Source organism: Sciurus vulgaris (genome assembly GCF_902686455.1).
Source record: "Sciurus vulgaris genome assembly, chromosome: 2".
Lineage (NCBI taxonomy): Eukaryota > Metazoa > Chordata > Mammalia > Rodentia > Sciuridae > Sciurus > Sciurus vulgaris.
In genome coordinates, this window is record NC_136462.1 from 193,773,103 (window position 1) to 193,790,340 (window position 17,238).

General features: G+C 48.8%; 1 protein-coding gene and 1 long non-coding RNA gene across 2 annotated transcripts; one reads left to right on the forward strand and one right to left on the reverse strand.

The window, feature by feature from the left end:
• The first annotated feature begins 300 nt into the window (after positions 1-300).
• Positions 301-16,944, forward strand: PARD6B (par-6 family cell polarity regulator beta). The gene is made up of 3 exons (XM_079127045.1): positions 301-713; positions 6,045-6,267; positions 15,328-16,944. Exons 1-3 carry the CDS (start codon positions 648-650, stop codon positions 16,155-16,157), a joined length of 1,119 nt encoding a protein of 372 aa, XP_078983171.1. The 5' UTR covers positions 301-647; the 3' UTR covers positions 16,158-16,944.
• LOC306653934 lies at positions 10,723-14,678 on the reverse strand. Its single transcript, XR_013761840.1, has 2 exons — positions 13,014-14,678; positions 10,723-12,946 (listed from the first exon to the last, which is right to left on the reverse strand). It is a non-coding gene; the product is annotated as an uncharacterized lncRNA (long non-coding RNA).
• Positions 16,945-17,238: the final 294 nt, after the last annotated feature.

Consider the following 17,238-nt stretch of genomic DNA (forward strand, 5'->3'; position numbering starts at 1 on the left):
CGCACGGCCTTCCCGGGGGCGGAAACTCCAGGGTCCGCGCATGCGCCTTCCAGATCTCCTGCTGAGTTCGTAGAAAAGGCCCACGGATTCAGGTGATCCCGCCCCTCCCTTCCAGCGCGGGACCAATCCAGGGGCTGTGGGCGGGGCTTGGGAGAAGGCGGTCCGCCCATGCGCCGGGCGAGTCGTGTACTGATTGGTTGGCGCTGCGAGCGCAGGTGCGCGCTTCCTATTGGGTGTGGGCGGAGCGCGAGCGGCCGAGGCTGCTCGGAGGCGGCAGGTGAGCGCGCGCCCGCGCCGCGGCTTTGGCCTGCTCGGGGGCGCGCGCGCGGGCTCGCCGAGGAGGAGGCCGAGAGTGAGGCCGGGGCGCCTGTGGCCTCTGCTCCGCCCTCTCCTCCCCCGCCGCGGCTGCCGCCGCCCCCGAGGCCCGGAGGGAGGGAGCCGCGTCCCCGCCCGCCGCGCCGCCAGTCCGACCCTCGGTCCCGCCGCGTGAGCAGCCAGCCGAGCCGAGCCGAGCGCGGCCCGCCCCAGCCGCGGCCGCCCCCTCTGCAGGTGCCTGTGACCGGGCGCCCGGCCGCGGCCGCGCTCTCGCCGCCCGCGCTCCGGAGTGGCGGCGGGCCCGAGGAGGCCGCCGCGGGCCGCGCCTCAGCATGAACCGCGGCCACCGGCACGGGGCGGGCAGCGGCTGCCTGGGCACCATGGAGGTGAAGAGCAAGGTGCGCGGGGCCGGGCGGGGAGGCGGCGCGGGCGGGACGCGGGCGTGGGAGCTGCGACCCGGGAGCGCCTGCTTCTTCTAAGCCGGGTCCTCGCGCCCGGGGCCGGCGCCGGGGCGAGCCCGAGGCCGGGGCGCCGGCAGGCGAGGCGGCACGGGAGGTGCGGGACCCTGCCTGCTGGGCGTGGGTACAGGCTCGGGGGAGACCCAGTTGTCACCTCATGTCACCCCTTCCCGAGGCTCGGGCGCATCGAGTGGCCACACAGCCCTCTGGGTCAGCTCGCCTCCTCTGGGGCTCTTCCCGGCCCCATGCACTTCATCTTCGAAACAGCACTGACCCTGGCCTGGAGTGGCGCTTTGCAGTTTGAGCCGCTGCTCTTTTCATGCCACCTTGCCACCTTTTCACGTCAAGTGCCTTCACCCTTGACCAGCGGTATGCCAGTCTGCTGATGATTACTTTGGCATCCACCGAATTCCTGAATCTCAAGGCTCGGTGAGCAGAGTAGTCCGTGGGGATTAGTTAGGGAATGCTTTCCAAAGGGGGTTTTCAGCTGGAATTTGAAGGTGATCCGCAGACACGGGACATTTTCAGCAGGCTTTTCATGAGTTGAAGAGCCCAAAGAAGCCTCGGTCATCTGGTCTGTTCTCTGAGAAGTACCGGTTGAGAAGATGGGATCAGAAAGCTTTGACTTGCCCAGGCTCTGCTTTATGACAAAGCCTTTCACTTAAAGCTTTTTTACCAAATAACTTTTAGACACTATTGAACACAGATCGGAGCACACGGAGAGTGTTTACCAGCTGGCCTGGGGGCACATGCCTGTAATCCCAGCAACTGAGGAGTTGGAGCCCAGCCACAGCAATTTAGTGAGACCCTATCTCAAAATAAAAAAAGGCTGGGGTTGTAGTGCAATGGTAGAGAACACTGGGTTCGAGCTCTGGTACCGGAAAAAAATTGAGAAGGGCAGACCATGTAAAAGAAGAGACGTAAAATGATATCGACTTCAAAACTAATGAAGCATCGCTGATGGTAAGACTGTCAGGGACAGTGCAGAACCAGGGAGTGTACTTATTCATTCATTTATCTACTTTGTGGTTCTGGGGTTTGAGCCCAGGGGTGCTTCACCCCACCTCTTTTTATTCTTTGAGAGTGGTCTTGCTAAATTGCCAAAGCTGGCCTAAAACTTGTGGTCCTCCTGCTTCGACGTCCCTGGGTAGCCAAGGTGACAGGCGTGTGCCCTGCTCAAAGAGTGGATTGGGGAGTAAGAGCTTCCAGGCACCTGTGGTCAGAATGCTGGTGGTGTCTCGGTTTTATAAGCCAAGTTCTATAAGTTTCTGTAACTGAATCACATCAAGAAAATCTACATTTGTGTTTTAAATGTTATTTGTGATATAAGAACGTGTTTATCAGGCTCTAGTTTGAGAAATGTTTCTGTTTACTAAAAATAGAAGCTTGATTATAACAGTTTAAAGAATCCACTCTTTCCAGTGGCCTCCTTGGGACACACACAGCAAATTAAGGGTGATTTGCTTGAACCAAGGGGTGACTTAATGCATAGAGCTTGTCCTCCAGCAGCGTCTTGGCAGTCATGATTCCTTGCCCAGCGGGTGAACCTTCTTGAGCCATTTGTTATGAACCTAGTTTGGGTCTGTGAGAATTGAGAGAAGGAAGGAAAAACGCTTGTAATATTGCATGATCCTAAAATGCAGTTTATGGTCCTAATCTTGGTAGAGAGTCTTTAATTTTTATCATAGGAAGGAATGAGTAAGGATTCTAGGTGCACCGATAAATACACTCAGATAGGGTTTATCTCAGTGGAAGGAAACCTCGAGCACTAGGGGCGAGCTTCGGGCGGTTTGCCTTCCTCTCCTGCCTGATGATTTGTGGAACTTTCACATACTTAAACTACATAGTATAAATTCCACCTGCTGCACTGCACTTATGGTGAACCAGGTCTTTTCTTTTTTTGGGGGGTACTGGGGCTTGAAGCCGGAATACTTTACTACTGTGCTACATTCCCAGCCCTTTTTATTTTTCTTTTTTGAAGTAGGGTGTCGCTGAGTTGCAGTGGCTGGCCCCCAACTTATGATCCTCCTGCCTCAGCCTCCCAAGTTGCTGGGATTACAGGCATACCACTGCGCCTGGCTTAAATGTATATTGTTGATACATGGTTTTTTTTTTTTTTTTTTTTTAGGGTTTAGGAGCTTTTAATGCTTTGATTGAAAAATCACAGGTTGAGTTTTTCATCAAGTCATTGATCCGTCATCTCTGGTTGGCAAGACTCCCTCCACCCCAAATACATGTATTTTTAATGGATTGGAGAAACATTTGTCACCTTCATCACTTGAAAAATATTTGTGCAGATTTCCTTTTTTCAGCCTTAAGTATGAAATCCCCAGGCTTGTGTGTGCTGGGCAAACGCTGTACCACTGAGCTAGATCAACCCCAGCCCAGATTTTTGAAAATATTTCCTCTTATGCTACTTTAGTGATACCACACCTTTTTACAAAACTGATCTTGAAGAGGTTGTAGGTAACCTAGGTAAAATGCAGATCTACATTTTAGGATCTCTCTTTGTTTTGCATAGAAAACAATAGTGTCAACTTTGTTATCTTGTTCAGGGAAGGGGAAAAAGTACAGATAATAAAAATAATGGTTAATGTAAATATACCTCTAGTTAAATTTGTGATACAGGCTACCATGTGACTTCTTTAGTAAGTGATTTATCTTCCTAATTGTTCCTGTAGAGTTGGGAAAGATCTTAATAATCATGGTGACGTCCTTTAATAACCTTGGAGCAGGGCTGGGGATATAGGTCAGTGGTAGAGCACTCACTTGACATGCACAAGACCCTGGCTTTGATCTTTAGTGCCATCAAATAAATAACCTTAGAAAGTCTCTGAGCCATAACATTTCCTAATTATTCATGAACAAATAGAATATTAAAATTAGGTTTGATGGGGTTGGGGTTGTGGTTCAGCGGTAGAACACCTGCCTAGCGTGTGTGAGGCACTGGGTTCAATTCTCACCACCACATAAAAATAAACAAACAAAGGCATTGTGTCCAACTACAACTAAAATATAAATATATTTTTAAAAAATAGAAATAAAAAATAAAATCAGGTTTGCATTTCTAGAATGCACCAGCAGATTCTGGAAGTAGAGATTCCATACACGTTCTAGATGACCAGGCAAAAAAAAAGTCGTAGATGGTTCACATAGTGGAGAATTGTTGATTTGGTCTTAATTTTATTTCTATTGTAGTGTTTTTCCTCATGTAGTAAAAAGTTCTCTCCATTCTTTTGTTTTGTGGCAAGAAGTACATTCATTCCTTTTCCCCCTTTCTGCCAGCGTTTGTAAAGGACACATCTACTGTGAAGCCATACATGCTCATGTTGTTTTCATCACAATAGTTACGCCAGAGAAAGTGTCGAGCAAGGAGTTTCATCCAGAGACTTCAGCAAAGAAAAGCAGCACTGAAGTGTTGGCTTCTGAGGTGTCCGTCCCATTGGTACCTCAGGGAGGCCCCAGACTGCAGTGATACCAAGAGAAAGCACGGATTGATAGCATCGGGACTGACTGATAGCAAGGGTGTTCCCTCACTTTATTGACTTTGAAACATGAAGGTGTGACTAAACTTTTTGAAAGCTTTAGGTGTGAGTCACGTTATTTTCTTGACAAATGTTAGTGTTTATATTCAGGAATGTATTTGGGAAACTTAATGATTAGAGGTAAGAGGCAGTAATGTGATTTTGTTAAAAACCAGTGAGTAGTATGGCTGTAAGCAAGACAGATGGACCTTCTAGATAGAGCAGAAACAGTGGATCCAGATACCTCTGGGCCCTGGGGAAATGGGCTGACATATTTGTAAACCGTTCACATTGTTACGATAGGGACTTTCTCCGCGTGGTGCTTACGGTTGTCCCAGAGGTATGTCAGTATTTCCTGGTAATAATAGGTATTTGAAAAACTAGTTGTCAAACATATTTGGCAAACATGGATTTAAAAATTGTTTTGTGTGGTGCTGGGAATTGAGTCCAAGGTCCTAAGCATGCTCAGCACGTGCTCTACCACCAAGCTCTGCCCCAGCCTCAAAACTCAGCTTGGGTCTTAGCTGAAGTGTGTGTTGTCTTTTGGATGAGGAGCTGGGCACGGAACCCAGAGCCTGCAAAATGCTAGTCCCTGCTCTGCCCTGAGCCCCTCCCCCGCCGTCGCACTGAGCCTTCGTTGGGTGAGTAAGAGGGCCATTCAAGTCAGGTAGCGTTTCCTAAACTTAAGTGACTGGGACACTTTTTGAGGAAGGCTCATTAACCTTTCTTAGGTTTTCCTACTCGAGGAAATACCCTGCTGGTCCCACATTAAGTTACAAGTTCCATTCTCGAAGGGCTGGCTGAAGCGAGTCCACGGTCTTGCTAAGAACCTCTTCAGTGAATTGGCCTTGGGAGAGCAGAGGTGTCGGGAGGCAGACTTGGACATCACAACATGAAGATAAAAGACCCGACACGGAGGTGTCTTCCTCCTTATCTGTGATCCCTCAGTGTCTTCCTGCACTAATTATTCCCTTTGCCCACTAATTAGGGAGCTTCTGAGGCGGGCCCAAACCTTCTGGTCTCTGGGGTCCAGCACTGTGCCAAGCACGTAAACACACCTTGTGTTAATTGGGGAGTGGTAGGATGTGTGTTGGATGTATTAATACCTTTCTACTTTAACTCAGGGAAGGTCCTTATCTCTAGACTTTGTATTTTAGGGGCAGTGTGGGGCTCAAACCCAGCGCCTCACATGTGCAGGGCAAGCGTAGTATCCCGCGCTGCATCCCAGCCCTCCACCTGTTTCTCTCATGATACACCTCTACTTTTATCATACCTTCATGTCAAAAAGCTCAAGGTCCCTTTTATACATTTTGTGATTGATTCTTAGCACATCCCATGAGATTGTAGTTCCTGTTACAGGAAAAGACACTTGGATGCTTTTTACTAGTGGTCAGAATAAAGACTTGGGCAGTCTTTGGTTCTCCATGACCCCAGCAAGAAGAGTATTGCCGTCAGTCTGGACTCCACGCAGGGTTTAGCTGAGTCACTGCGGGCAACCCCAGTGAGGCGGCACCCTGGGAGCGGGCTGGCCTGCCTCTCTTGGAAGGAGTGCCCTCAGAGACGGAGCGAGGAGCATGTCCTTGTGCCACTCTTCTGCCCTTGGAATCTGATAATGAGCTGCTGACGAGGGACCATCCTCTTTATTAATGGGAACACTACTGTGCTTGTGTTTCTGTGCCATGCGTTTTCACATCGGGGCCTGTGTTCCTCTCGTTTTCTAAGATCTCTCGTTGTGTTGTGCTTGTAGTTTGGAGCGGAGTTTCGTCGGTTCTCCCTGGAAAGGTCAAAACCTGGAAGATTCGAGGAGTTCTATGGCCTGCTGCAGCACGTCCACAAGATCCCCAATGTGGATGTGCTGGTGGGCTACGCCGACGTCCATGGGGACTTGCTGCCTATAAATAATGATGACAACTACCACAAAGCCGTTTCAACAGCCAATCCACTGCTTAGGATATTTATACAAAAGAAAGGTAAGAGTCACTGCTGAGAAAAATTGTTCTAGAAATGTAAGTAGTGTATTTCCCCCACTGGGTAGGATGCACAGACTGCTACCAACTTAGTGAATAAAAATTCTATTTAAATCTTTTTTTTTTTTTTTTTTTTGATACCGGGTATTGAACCATGGCACTCTACCACGGATTACATCCCAGCCCTTTTTAAAGTTTTGTTTTGAAACAGGGCCTGGCTAAGTTGCCCAGGCTGGCCTCACCCTTGTGATCTTCCTGCCTTAGCCCCCCCAAGGTGCTGGATCACGGGCATGTGCCGCCACACTCGGCTGAGTGACTCTTGTCAGGTAACCGTGCAGATGAAGTGAGTGCAGGGCACGCCCTGGCTTACAGTAGGCTCCTGGTTCACGTCTTCTTTCTTTCCCTTTTTAGGATGCTTTTCACAGAAATAGTATAAAACTAGTTAACTGGAAAATGAGGTAGAAAGTCATGAACATTTACTATGACTGTCTGGCAAGCATTTTCAAATGTATCTTGAGTCCTGAAACTTTCTAAACGTTAGCCTCCTACCTGTGGGTATGGGGATGTGCGCACGTCCGCACTGGCCGTGGTAGGATATGGTGTGTGCCATTTATTGCTTTCTCTTTAGTAAGAAGTCTGAGGGTTAGAAGCCAGCATGAGAGCATGGAGCCCCGTGTGGGGAAAATCGAGCTTTAGAACACAGTTAAACCAGCCCAGAAAGTGGTTTGAGGAAGAGGGCAGTGATTACCCTTGAAGATGATGCTGTTTCCAGCCAGTTGATAAGCATTGGACCACTCCGGGGCTTTGGAATTCCACTATCATGTGTCTTTGCCTTTCTGGGTTTGGAGAAACTGAAGTCCATCCACAAAATAAACCTCCAAGGGTAACTTCTGTCTGTGTCACTTGACTTATTTACAAAATGCTTTCACACACCCAAGCAGAGTTCCTCCAAAGTCTCCTGAGGTGAATAGCAGAGCTGTTTAGCAGGGGTGTGGTGTGACCAGAACCCAACTTCAGGGAGAGGGTTCCTGCTGCTCAGGATGAGCTGGGTGGGTAGCAGTCTGAGCATAGAGCCAGGAGCAGGGAGAAGGGAGACCCGCCGAGGAGCTGCCCAGGAGGGGAGAGGTGTGCAAAGCCCCGGACAGAGAAGCCGCTGAGTCAGGGCCCGCACAGCGCAGTGCAGCTTCCTGGCTGTCTGAGTGCTGTTGAAAGGCAGCAGAGTTTGAAGGAGAGATCAATGTAGGGAAGAAAACGATGAGTTTGGTCTGAGGACAAATAATTCATCAGACTGGCGAGTCGACCATGTCGAACAGGAGACCAGAGCTGAGGATGAAGATCTGGCGACTGCAGGCTAGAGGTCTGCGGAAACCGGCAGCTGGCCTGGGGGCGTGGACTTCAGGCCCGAGTGAAGTCGGTGGGCAGAACCTTGGAAAGCGATGCCCAGAATGCAGGAGGACGACAGCAGGCGTCCAGGGAAGACGAGGGCAAGGCACTTGAAGGACCTAGTTGTTTTAGGCAGATTGATTTAGGTGATTTTGATTGAATAATGATCTCTTATTAACAGTTAAAATTTTCACTAAAAATTTAGTGGCTGCTTATTCAAATGTAGAATGAGTTTTTAAACTACAACTATTAGATAAAATATTTTTGGATCATTTCCTTTGTTAGAGAAAGATTATCGGAGTCAGGTTTTATATATATCACGTTTTACTACTGGAATTTAACACTTTCATGCCCGAGGGGCTCTCAACCACTGAGCCACATCCCTGGCACTATTTGTGTTTTTATTTAGAGACAGGGTCTCACTGAGTTGCTTAGGGCCTCACTAGATTTCTGAGGCTGGCTTTGAACTTGTAATCCTCCTGCCTCAGTCTCCCTAGCCACTGGGATTACAGGCAAGCGCCACTGTACCTGACTCCTAACATCTTTTAAAAGTTATCTTGCCGGGTGTGGTGACCTGTAATCCCATCCACTCAGGAGGCTGAGGCTGGAGGATCTCAAATTCACAGTCAGCCTCAGCAACTTAGCAAGGCCCTGTCTCTGAATAAAAATATAAAATAGGACTGGGGATGTGGCTCAGTGGTTGAGTGCCTCTGGTTTTAACTCATGGTACCACAAAAAAAAAAGTTATCTTCTGCTATTTCTTTTTAACGTTTTTACTTATTGCTTGGTATGGTCTTCTCGAAACCTAGGGATGTTTTTATTTTTGTTGTAGCCGTCACAGTTTAGAAGCATATTTATACGTCAGCGAGTGTTTCTGGGTGGTAGAGGTGGAAGGTCCACTATCACTTGATATAGAGATAGGCAGTCCAGGCCACATGTGGCTGTGCACACCAATCACAGCAACTCTGGAACCTGAGGCAGGGGGATCACAAGTTCTAGGCCAGCCTGGGCAATTTACAAGACCCTGGCCCAAAATTAAAAATGATGAGGCCTGGGGATGTAGTGTAGTAGTAGAGCGCCCTTGCGTTCTGTCCCTGGTACTGCAAAAGAGTGGGCGAAGGGGAAATAGGCAGTCCATGCCACAGGAAGTTTTTGTTTTGTTGGGGTTTTCTTTTGTGTGTGTTGGGGGGGGTAATGGAGATGGAACCTAGGACCTGACACATGCTAAGCTAGTGTTCTACTGAGCCACATCCCCAACCCTGAGATTTTCAGTTTTTAAGAATATAAATGTAGTGACTCTCGGAGGCTGAGGCAGGAGGATCACAGGTATGAGGCTTGCCTCAGCAACTTACGGAGGCCCTGTCCTAAAATAAAAATGTTTTAAAAAGCTGGGTGGGGGAGCTAAGGATGTAGTTCACTGGTAAAGCTCCTGTGGGTTTAATCCCCAGTACCAAAAAATTTAAAATTTAAACATAATGCAAATATGACTTCAGCAAAACATGAATTCATTCCTGTTTAAAAACTGATGGTAGCCAGGTGTGGTGGTGCTCACCTGTGATGTTAGCAATGTGGGAGGCCGAGACAGGAGGATTGTAAGTTCCAGCCCAGCCTCCTCAACTTAGTGAGGTCCTGTCTCAAAAATAAAAAGGTCTGGGGATGTGGCTCAGTGGTTGAGCCCCTGGGTTCAGTCCTCAGCCGCCCCCCGCGCTAGCCAACCAGTGATCAGACTGCCACGGAGTAAAGTGCCGTCTGGTTCGGACTCCTCCACTCCGCGCCCTGGGCACAGCCTGCTATAGTGGTCACTGGCCCCGTGTTCGTCCTTCCCTGCCAGCACTGCTCCAGCTCCTCCCTGGCTGCCTCTGCTGCACTCGGCCACTTCCGTGGGGTCTCTGACCACCCTCCCACCTTCCCCAGTTCCCTCTGAAGACCGGAAGTGCCTACTTGAGCACGGTAGTTCCTTCATCTCCCATCTTGTTCACCCCATGTCCCAGCATCTGCTTGGGTGACACTTGCACCACGCAGTGATTCATGTCCACGCTCTTCTCTCATAAACAAAGCTGACAGATGGTTAAGTAGAAAGCCGATTTTATGAAAACCTTAATGAACAGTGACTTCAGGAGACTGAGAAAAGGTGACATAAGTACCGTTGCATTCTGCTGCTTAATCACAGCACATTCCGTTTCCTAGCTGTTGATACTCCAGTTGAGGATCAATAGGGCAGCAGTTGCACTTGATGTGGTACCAGGGGAGGTTTTTTCAAATGTGATTTTTAAAAATTTTAAACCATGTCATCTTTTAGAATCTGATACTCTACTGAAAATGTTTCTTTGAAGTGAAAGCTCACAACTGGACGTATAAACCACTTTATAGACCAAACTTGAAGATAGCGTTGTTGCATATCTTGAAGTTTTATGTTTTATAACAATTTATTTGAAGAAAAACCCCCTACTCCATTTCATGGTCTGTTACCGTGGAAGCAAAAATAAAACAAAAAAACCTGATATCTTAAAAGTTATTTTCACAAAGAGGGTTTTCAGCTCTCCAGTATCTCCCCTGTTGGAGCATTAGAGTTCATCCTGATTTATTTGGGAGAGGGAGAAGAGAAGGTACAAAATAGTTTCCTCTCATGTTTTATGTTACAACTATGCACAAAACTGTTTTAGAAAAATATTCTTTTAAAAATACCCAGGTTAAAAAAACAAAAACAAAAACAAAAAAACCCCACAGGTCATTGCTGTAGGTTTGGACACAGCCAGGAAATGTATTTTTTCAAGGTTTCCCGTCATGATCAGCCAAGTCCGAGATCCAGGAACATGTTAGAGCACAGACCCCCCCCCCATCCCTGCCAGACCTAAGCACAATGCCTGCACCTAAACTCGTTGTCATGCCACTGTCCGTTTTTACATATGGAACAAGGATGTTTCCATCGTGGACTATTCGGATGGGTTTGTTAGAAATGCCAGAAGGTCCCGCTTTTAACTTGGTCCCACTTAGGATGCACCATCACAAGGATGTGCCCTTTGTGGCCTGGACACCTGCATCGGGGCCATGAAATCATAGACCTTAAAAAAAAAAAAAAATTTTTTTTTTATTTTGATAGACCTTTATTTTATTCATTTATTTATATACAGTGCTGAAAATCAAACCCAGCGCCTCACGCTGAGCCCCAGCCCCAGCCCTATGGTTACTTTTTAATGGATCAGGGTTTAATTTTAAAACGACCCAAGAGGTATGAATTTTATTTATTAAGGGAACTGGGAATTGAACCCAGGGGCTTAATGAGCGGCATCCCCCCAGCCTTTTTTTTTTTTTTTTTTTTTTTTTTGAGACAAGATCTCACTAAGTTGCCCAGACTGGCCTTGAACTTACAATCCTCCTGCTTCAGCCTCTTGAGGAACTGAGATCACAGACATTTGCCACCATCCCTGAGCAGGGATATACATTTTAATGGTTAATTACAAAATATAGTCTAACAAAACTTATGGCCCCAGAAATAAAAAGTGATTATAGAGTCATGTCTCAGCATGTGACACCAGTTTCTCATGGCAGAACCTGGGTGTCACCTTGAACACATACCTGTTTTTCAGTCAGTCACTGTGCCTATTAAAACTGTGTTCTAATTGTGCCTCACACGCTTGTCCCCGTCTTCACCGCCTCTGCTCCAGCCTGGCGCCGTCCTAAATGACTGCAGTAGCCTCCTCTCCTCCCCTCGAGTCATTCTCCAGCTTGCAGCCGCAGTGAGTCTGGTAGAAAACCCAGATGAGATTACTGTCACTCCCCCTTGAAATCCTTGGCTTCTTCCCTTGGCCCGAGGCAAACGCCATCAACTTCAGCACTTTCCAGGAGGCCTGCCTGTGGGTGGACCCCCACCCTCTGACTGGGTGGGGCTCCGCCCTCTTTCTGGTCCCCCTACCTGTATTGGACTTCATCTGCCCTGTCCTGGTTCTTGATTTGTTGTATCCCATGTCTGGAATGTTCTTTCCTTCTACCTGATTAGCTCCTGGACACTTAGTCTCAGCAAAAACCTTGCTTCCCCAAAGAAGTCTCGTCTCACTGCCCCAAGCCAGGCTAGGCACCTGCACATCGCAACCCTCGGCACCTGTGTGTGTATGCGCGTGCGCATGCACTTCTGGGGATCGAGCCCAAGGGTGCTACCCACTGAACCACATCCCCAGCCCCCTACCCCACTTTTTTAAATAAGACATTTTGAGACAGGTTCTCGCTAAGTTGCCGAGGGTGGCTCAGTCTCCTGCGTGCCAGGATGTGGGCCTGTTCCTGGCCGTACCTTTGTAATGCTGTAGTTACTTGACATTTGTTAGTTACCATCTTCTCTAACTGTATACAGTATGCACATGGAAACAGGTGCCGAGTCTGTTTTGTGCCCTGAATCTGCCCCACAGAGCACAATGCCTGGTACAAAGGTGTTTATAAATATTTGGCGATTGCTTTTTTTCTATACTGGGAAATGAAGGGATCTGCAAATTTTGAATATTGCTTAAAGTGTTGTTTAATCCTTTTAAAGTTGCCAGATGTATTTATTTAACCATTTTGTGTTAGAACAGTGGGCAAACTAAGGACTGCGGGCTGTATTTTGTACATAAAATTTCCTTTAAACATGTCCGTGCTGCTTTTGCAAGAGACCGCGTGGCTTGCGGTACCTAAGGCAGGTACTGTCTGACTCTTGACAGAACAGACTGTCAGACCCCTGGATTTGAACATTGTAAACAGTTGTTTTATTCTTTCCTGTCTTCCTCTGAACTTGCAGCCGGCACCCACCTGAGCTTTCGTGACCCCTTTGCCATGAATGGTCACTGGGCTTGGGCTGGTTTGTTCTACCCCGTGGAGATGCTGATGGAGTTTATACGGGGCTTTTCTTTTTTTCAGACTTGCTTTTTGTTCACTGCAAGCTTTATTTCTTGTTTCTGTGCCTGCTGCTTATACTGGACCCTTACTTACCGCGGCCATAGGACCCTCTGTGGGCTCCGGAGTGAGATGACCAGGCTTAGCAGAACTGATGCTGAGGAGGAAGAGCGAGGGAGCCCCGCCGTGCTCCCCTGTAGGTCAGCTTGGGGACTGCCCTGCGTAAGGATGGCCACATCCGCCTGGCAGCTCAGGCCTCCTCGTGGGTCCTGGTTCCTGGTAGGTGACGGGTGGCTGAGATCTTGGGATCTGCTTTATGGGCCTGTGTGGGGCCTGTTGTGCGAGTCCGGCTTGGTACCAGGCGCAGATTCCGGCCTCCGTCTGAGGCGAGTGTTCGTGTGGCACCAGTAGGCAGTCGCCGGCTCCTGTGGACGCTCACCTTTACGCTTTACACTAAAACCCTGCTCCCTGGCTCTCTGCAGTCGCCGGCTCCTGTGGACGCTCACCTTTACACTTTACACTAACACCCTGCACCCTGGCTCTCTGCCAAAATATTTCTTTCCCAGTGGCTGGAAACTGATTAGCTAGATGGGAGAACAAAGGTGCCTTTGTACTGGAGCATATTGCTTTTGAGAATTTAGCAGAGAGCATTCAAATGGAGTCTGGATGTGATGCCAAATTATGCAGATTTGGAGGTTTTTGGTCAGGTTTCCCATGAGCGGGTTTGTGGGCAACTTGGCTTTATTCTTAGTTTGTACGTTCTGGAATTTCCCTTATAAATGTTGTGTAGGCTTTCATTATTGGTTGTTTTAAAATTTAAAATTGTGTGTGTGTGTGTGTGTGTGTGTTTGAGAAAACACAATCAGTAGAAGATAAAGGTTAATAGATTTTTGGTCAAATTTTGCCAAGAAGCCTTGTGTATCAGTGGATTTGTTTCAACACCAAATTGTAAGTGACTTTCAGTTTTTGTAAGAACACAGCGTGAATCCTTATAAACTAGGATGAGAGTCCCAAGGCAGGAGGAATGCCGCAAATAAGGGGCCTCCTCTTACACAGAAAGCCTTCATGCAGTGTCAGAAAAGAACACGCGTGTCCCCAGCCTAGCGCATGACCATGGCCATCTGTGAACCTGGGCAAGCTGATCTAGTGGTTCTAGTTCTTTCTCCATAACTTACTTTGTGAAGGTGGTGATCACTCACCACTGGGGGGTGAGGGCAAAGCCTGTAGCTTCCTGGAGACCAGGACTTCGAACTAGTTCTTCCTGGGTGATCAGGGAACCTTCACCTCTGCTTTCCTCCTTTTTTTGTACTGGGGATTGAATCCAGGTGCTTCACTCCTGAGCCACGTCCTGTTTTGTTTTGTTCTGTTTTTGCTGAGTTGCTGAGGCTGACTTTGAACTTTCCATCCTCCTGCCTCAGCCTCCTGAGCTGCTGGGAGTACGGATGTGGGCCACCCACCCGTCTCTACCTCTGCCTCTTTGGGAGAATGAGACCTTAAGAACCCTTTAGGAGGCTGAGGGGACAGGCATCTGCTGCTCGGAGTCCCTCTACGGCCAGCTCCATTTAATCACATGATCTGCCCTGTTGCTAATCACACATTTGATTTTGCTCTTTTCCATATTTGGTGCATCGTAGTCGTACACAGTGGTGGGATTTGTCGTCACAGTGTGCGCCCGCACACGACATAACCACATAACTGGGCCCCTGTTCTTCCCCAGCGTTTCCCCTTTCCCTTCCCTCCTCCTTCCCGGTCCCTTTCCTCTGTTGATCTCCCTTCAGTTTCCGAGACTTTTACCCCCCTCCCCGCCCACCTTTCCTTTCCTTTCTCCTCTCCAGCTTCCACATAGGAGGGATGGCACACGACCCTTGACCTTCCGAGTCGGCTCACTGAGCTTAACGTAGTGTCTCCAGTCCCACCCGCTTTCCTGCAGATGACGTGACTTCATTCCTCTTCGTGGCTGCGCGGGTTCCACGCTTCCTTCTCCACCCGCTGCCGAGGACACGGGCGGCTCCCTCGCTGGGCTCTTGTGAGCCCTGCTGCTGTCCGCATGGGTGTGCGCCATCCCCGTCACATGACTTCGTTCTTCAGGATAAGCTCTGAGGAGCGGCGCAGCCGGGCCACACGGTGCTTCCAGGCCGCGTCTTTCGAGGAGCCTCCGCAGAGGCCTCCGTGGAGGCCTCCGTGGTGGCTGTTCACAATCCCGCCGGCGCAGAGCGATCCTCTTCCTGGACATGCCCTCCAGCGCTGATTATTTAATTGTGCTCTCTTGATTTACTTTGGGGATCAAGGGTCCCTCTTGTGTCCTTAAATGGTGTAAGCATGCAGATTGGAAGTTTTTTAAACAAATAAAGGAAAAATATATTTGAAGATAGTTGGTTTAAAATGACGTGTAAAGATTGAGCTTGCAGCCAGGCAGAGCAGCATCTGCCTGTGGGCCCAGCTATTCGGGAGGCAGGAAGATTGCTTGAGGCCAGCTTGGACAACAGTGAGACCCCATCTCAAAAAAAAAAAAAAAAAAAAAAAAAAAACAATAAGATCTCTTAGAACTTTGTTTGCCACATTTAATGTTGTTTAATAGTGAGCTTTATCAAATTTAGCTTCAGCGTTTGGTTAGTGATGTGTAGTTGAGAGGGCCCCCTAGTGGCTTTTTTGGAGCATGGCATATCTTATTATTGCACGAGAGATGTCCTGACTAGAATAATCTAATATTTAGTTTATGTACCAAGTACATTTGAGTTGTCTTTTCTGTACAGATTGAACTGCAAGCGAATGATTATTTCTACTGCATTTCTGTGATCATTTTATTTTATTTTTAAACAGAAGAAGCAGACTACAGTGCCTTTGGTACAGACACACTAATAAAGAAGAAGAATGTTTTAACCAATGTGTTACGTCCTGACAACCATAGAAAAAAGCCACACATAGTCATTAGTATGCCCCAAGACTTCCGGCCTGTGTCTTCCATCATAGACGTGGATATTCTCCCAGAAACACACCGTCGGGTTCGTCTTTACAAATACGGCACCGAGAAACCCCTGGGGTTCTACATCCGGGATGGCTCCAGTGTCCGGGTCACGCCCCACGGGCTGGAGAAGGTCCCCGGGATCTTCATATCCAGGCTCGTCCCCGGAGGTCTGGCTCAGAGCACGGGACTGTTAGCTGTCAATGATGAGGTTTTAGAAGTTAATGGCATAGAAGTCTCAGGGAAGAGCCTCGACCAAGTAACAGACATGATGATCGCAAACAGCCGCAACCTCATCATCACAGTGAGGCCAGCCAACCAGAGGAATAACGTCGTCAGGAACAGTCGGGCTTCTGGCAGCTCCGGCCAGTCGACCGACAATAGCCTTCTTGGCTGTCCGCAGCCGATGGAACCAAGCTTTGAGCCAGAGGACGAAGATAGCGATGAAGACGACGTTGTCATCGAAGACAACGGGGTGCCGCAGCAGATCCCCAAAGCCGTTCCTGAGGCCGAGAGCCTGGAATCCCTAACGCAGATAGAACTCAGTTTTGAGTCTGGGCAGAACGGCCTCATTCCTTCTCGTGGCCTGAGCTTGGCACCCACAGCAGGTGGCACAGACTCGGAGTTTGAAACTCGAGCTCCAGATCAGAAGCTCTTAGAAGAAGACGGGACGATCATAACCCTGTGAAGCTGCCGCACGGATGCTTTCCGCTGCGGGGAGCTGTGGGACCAGTGACTGGCTAGCGATGAGGCGTAGATACGTACACACATACCTCTGAGCCAGGGGCGCGGGCAGGCGTGGGAAAGGAGCCCGGCTGGGACTGTTGCTGAAAAGGTCGGTAACTGCTAACATAAACCTCGGTGGCTCAGAGGTGAGTCTAAGTCTAAAACACAGGGGCCTTGCGTGTGAAATTGTGTGCTGTCGCCATGTTTTCTGTGGAGAACTGGGTGTTGGAGCACATTCCCAGGCCTGTGTGCGGGACGGGGTCATTTCTCTTTGAAGTGGTTGCACATTTAACCTGCTATGCAGAACCCAGTTGATTTTCCTTTCATGTCTTTTAAATTTGACGTGAAGAAGGCTGATTGCCTCCTTTGTACACCGGGGACCTCAGCTCTTCTGTCCCAATAGTGTGTTTTGATTTATTTTCCCCAGTGTTGTTCCTCTGTTGTTAATTCTAACAAATTGTTTTCTCGCATGTATTTTTACCCCCAATTTCCAAGAAACCAGTTGGCCATTTCTTGGAGTTGCTTCCCGCGTGGGTGGCACCAGAGCTCTGTTCCCGGTCCTGACGCTGTGACGGCTGCTCCCGGTGGCGTCCACCGTCCCACAGCCTCATGGTTCCAGATGGGGTCTGCTCAGGCAGGACCGATGCCCTAGAAGGAAAGGCCACCGACGGGTCACGTGGGAGGCGCTCCCTCAGTCGGTTCTGGTCCCCTCTCCAGGCCCCGCTGGAAGCCAGGCCTTCGTGCCCGGGCGCTTCCCATCCCGGGCACTCCCTGCTCTGAATCACTCTGGACTGGAGGGCTGCTCACACACAGGACAGACGTGCACTTTTTGTACAGAAACAACTGGCTTTTCCTTTGGATTTCTAGGAACACTGTCTACACTTTATGGAAGATACATAGTATGCACTCAACAGGTGGAGTTTATCATTTTATGAGGCTATTTATTGTTTTCCAACGCATCCACTTAGGACGAGTTAGAAGCTGCTGCTTTCATCCCTTGCTGGTTCCACTGTGTCGTGTGCAGAGGCGCGGAGCATGGAGAC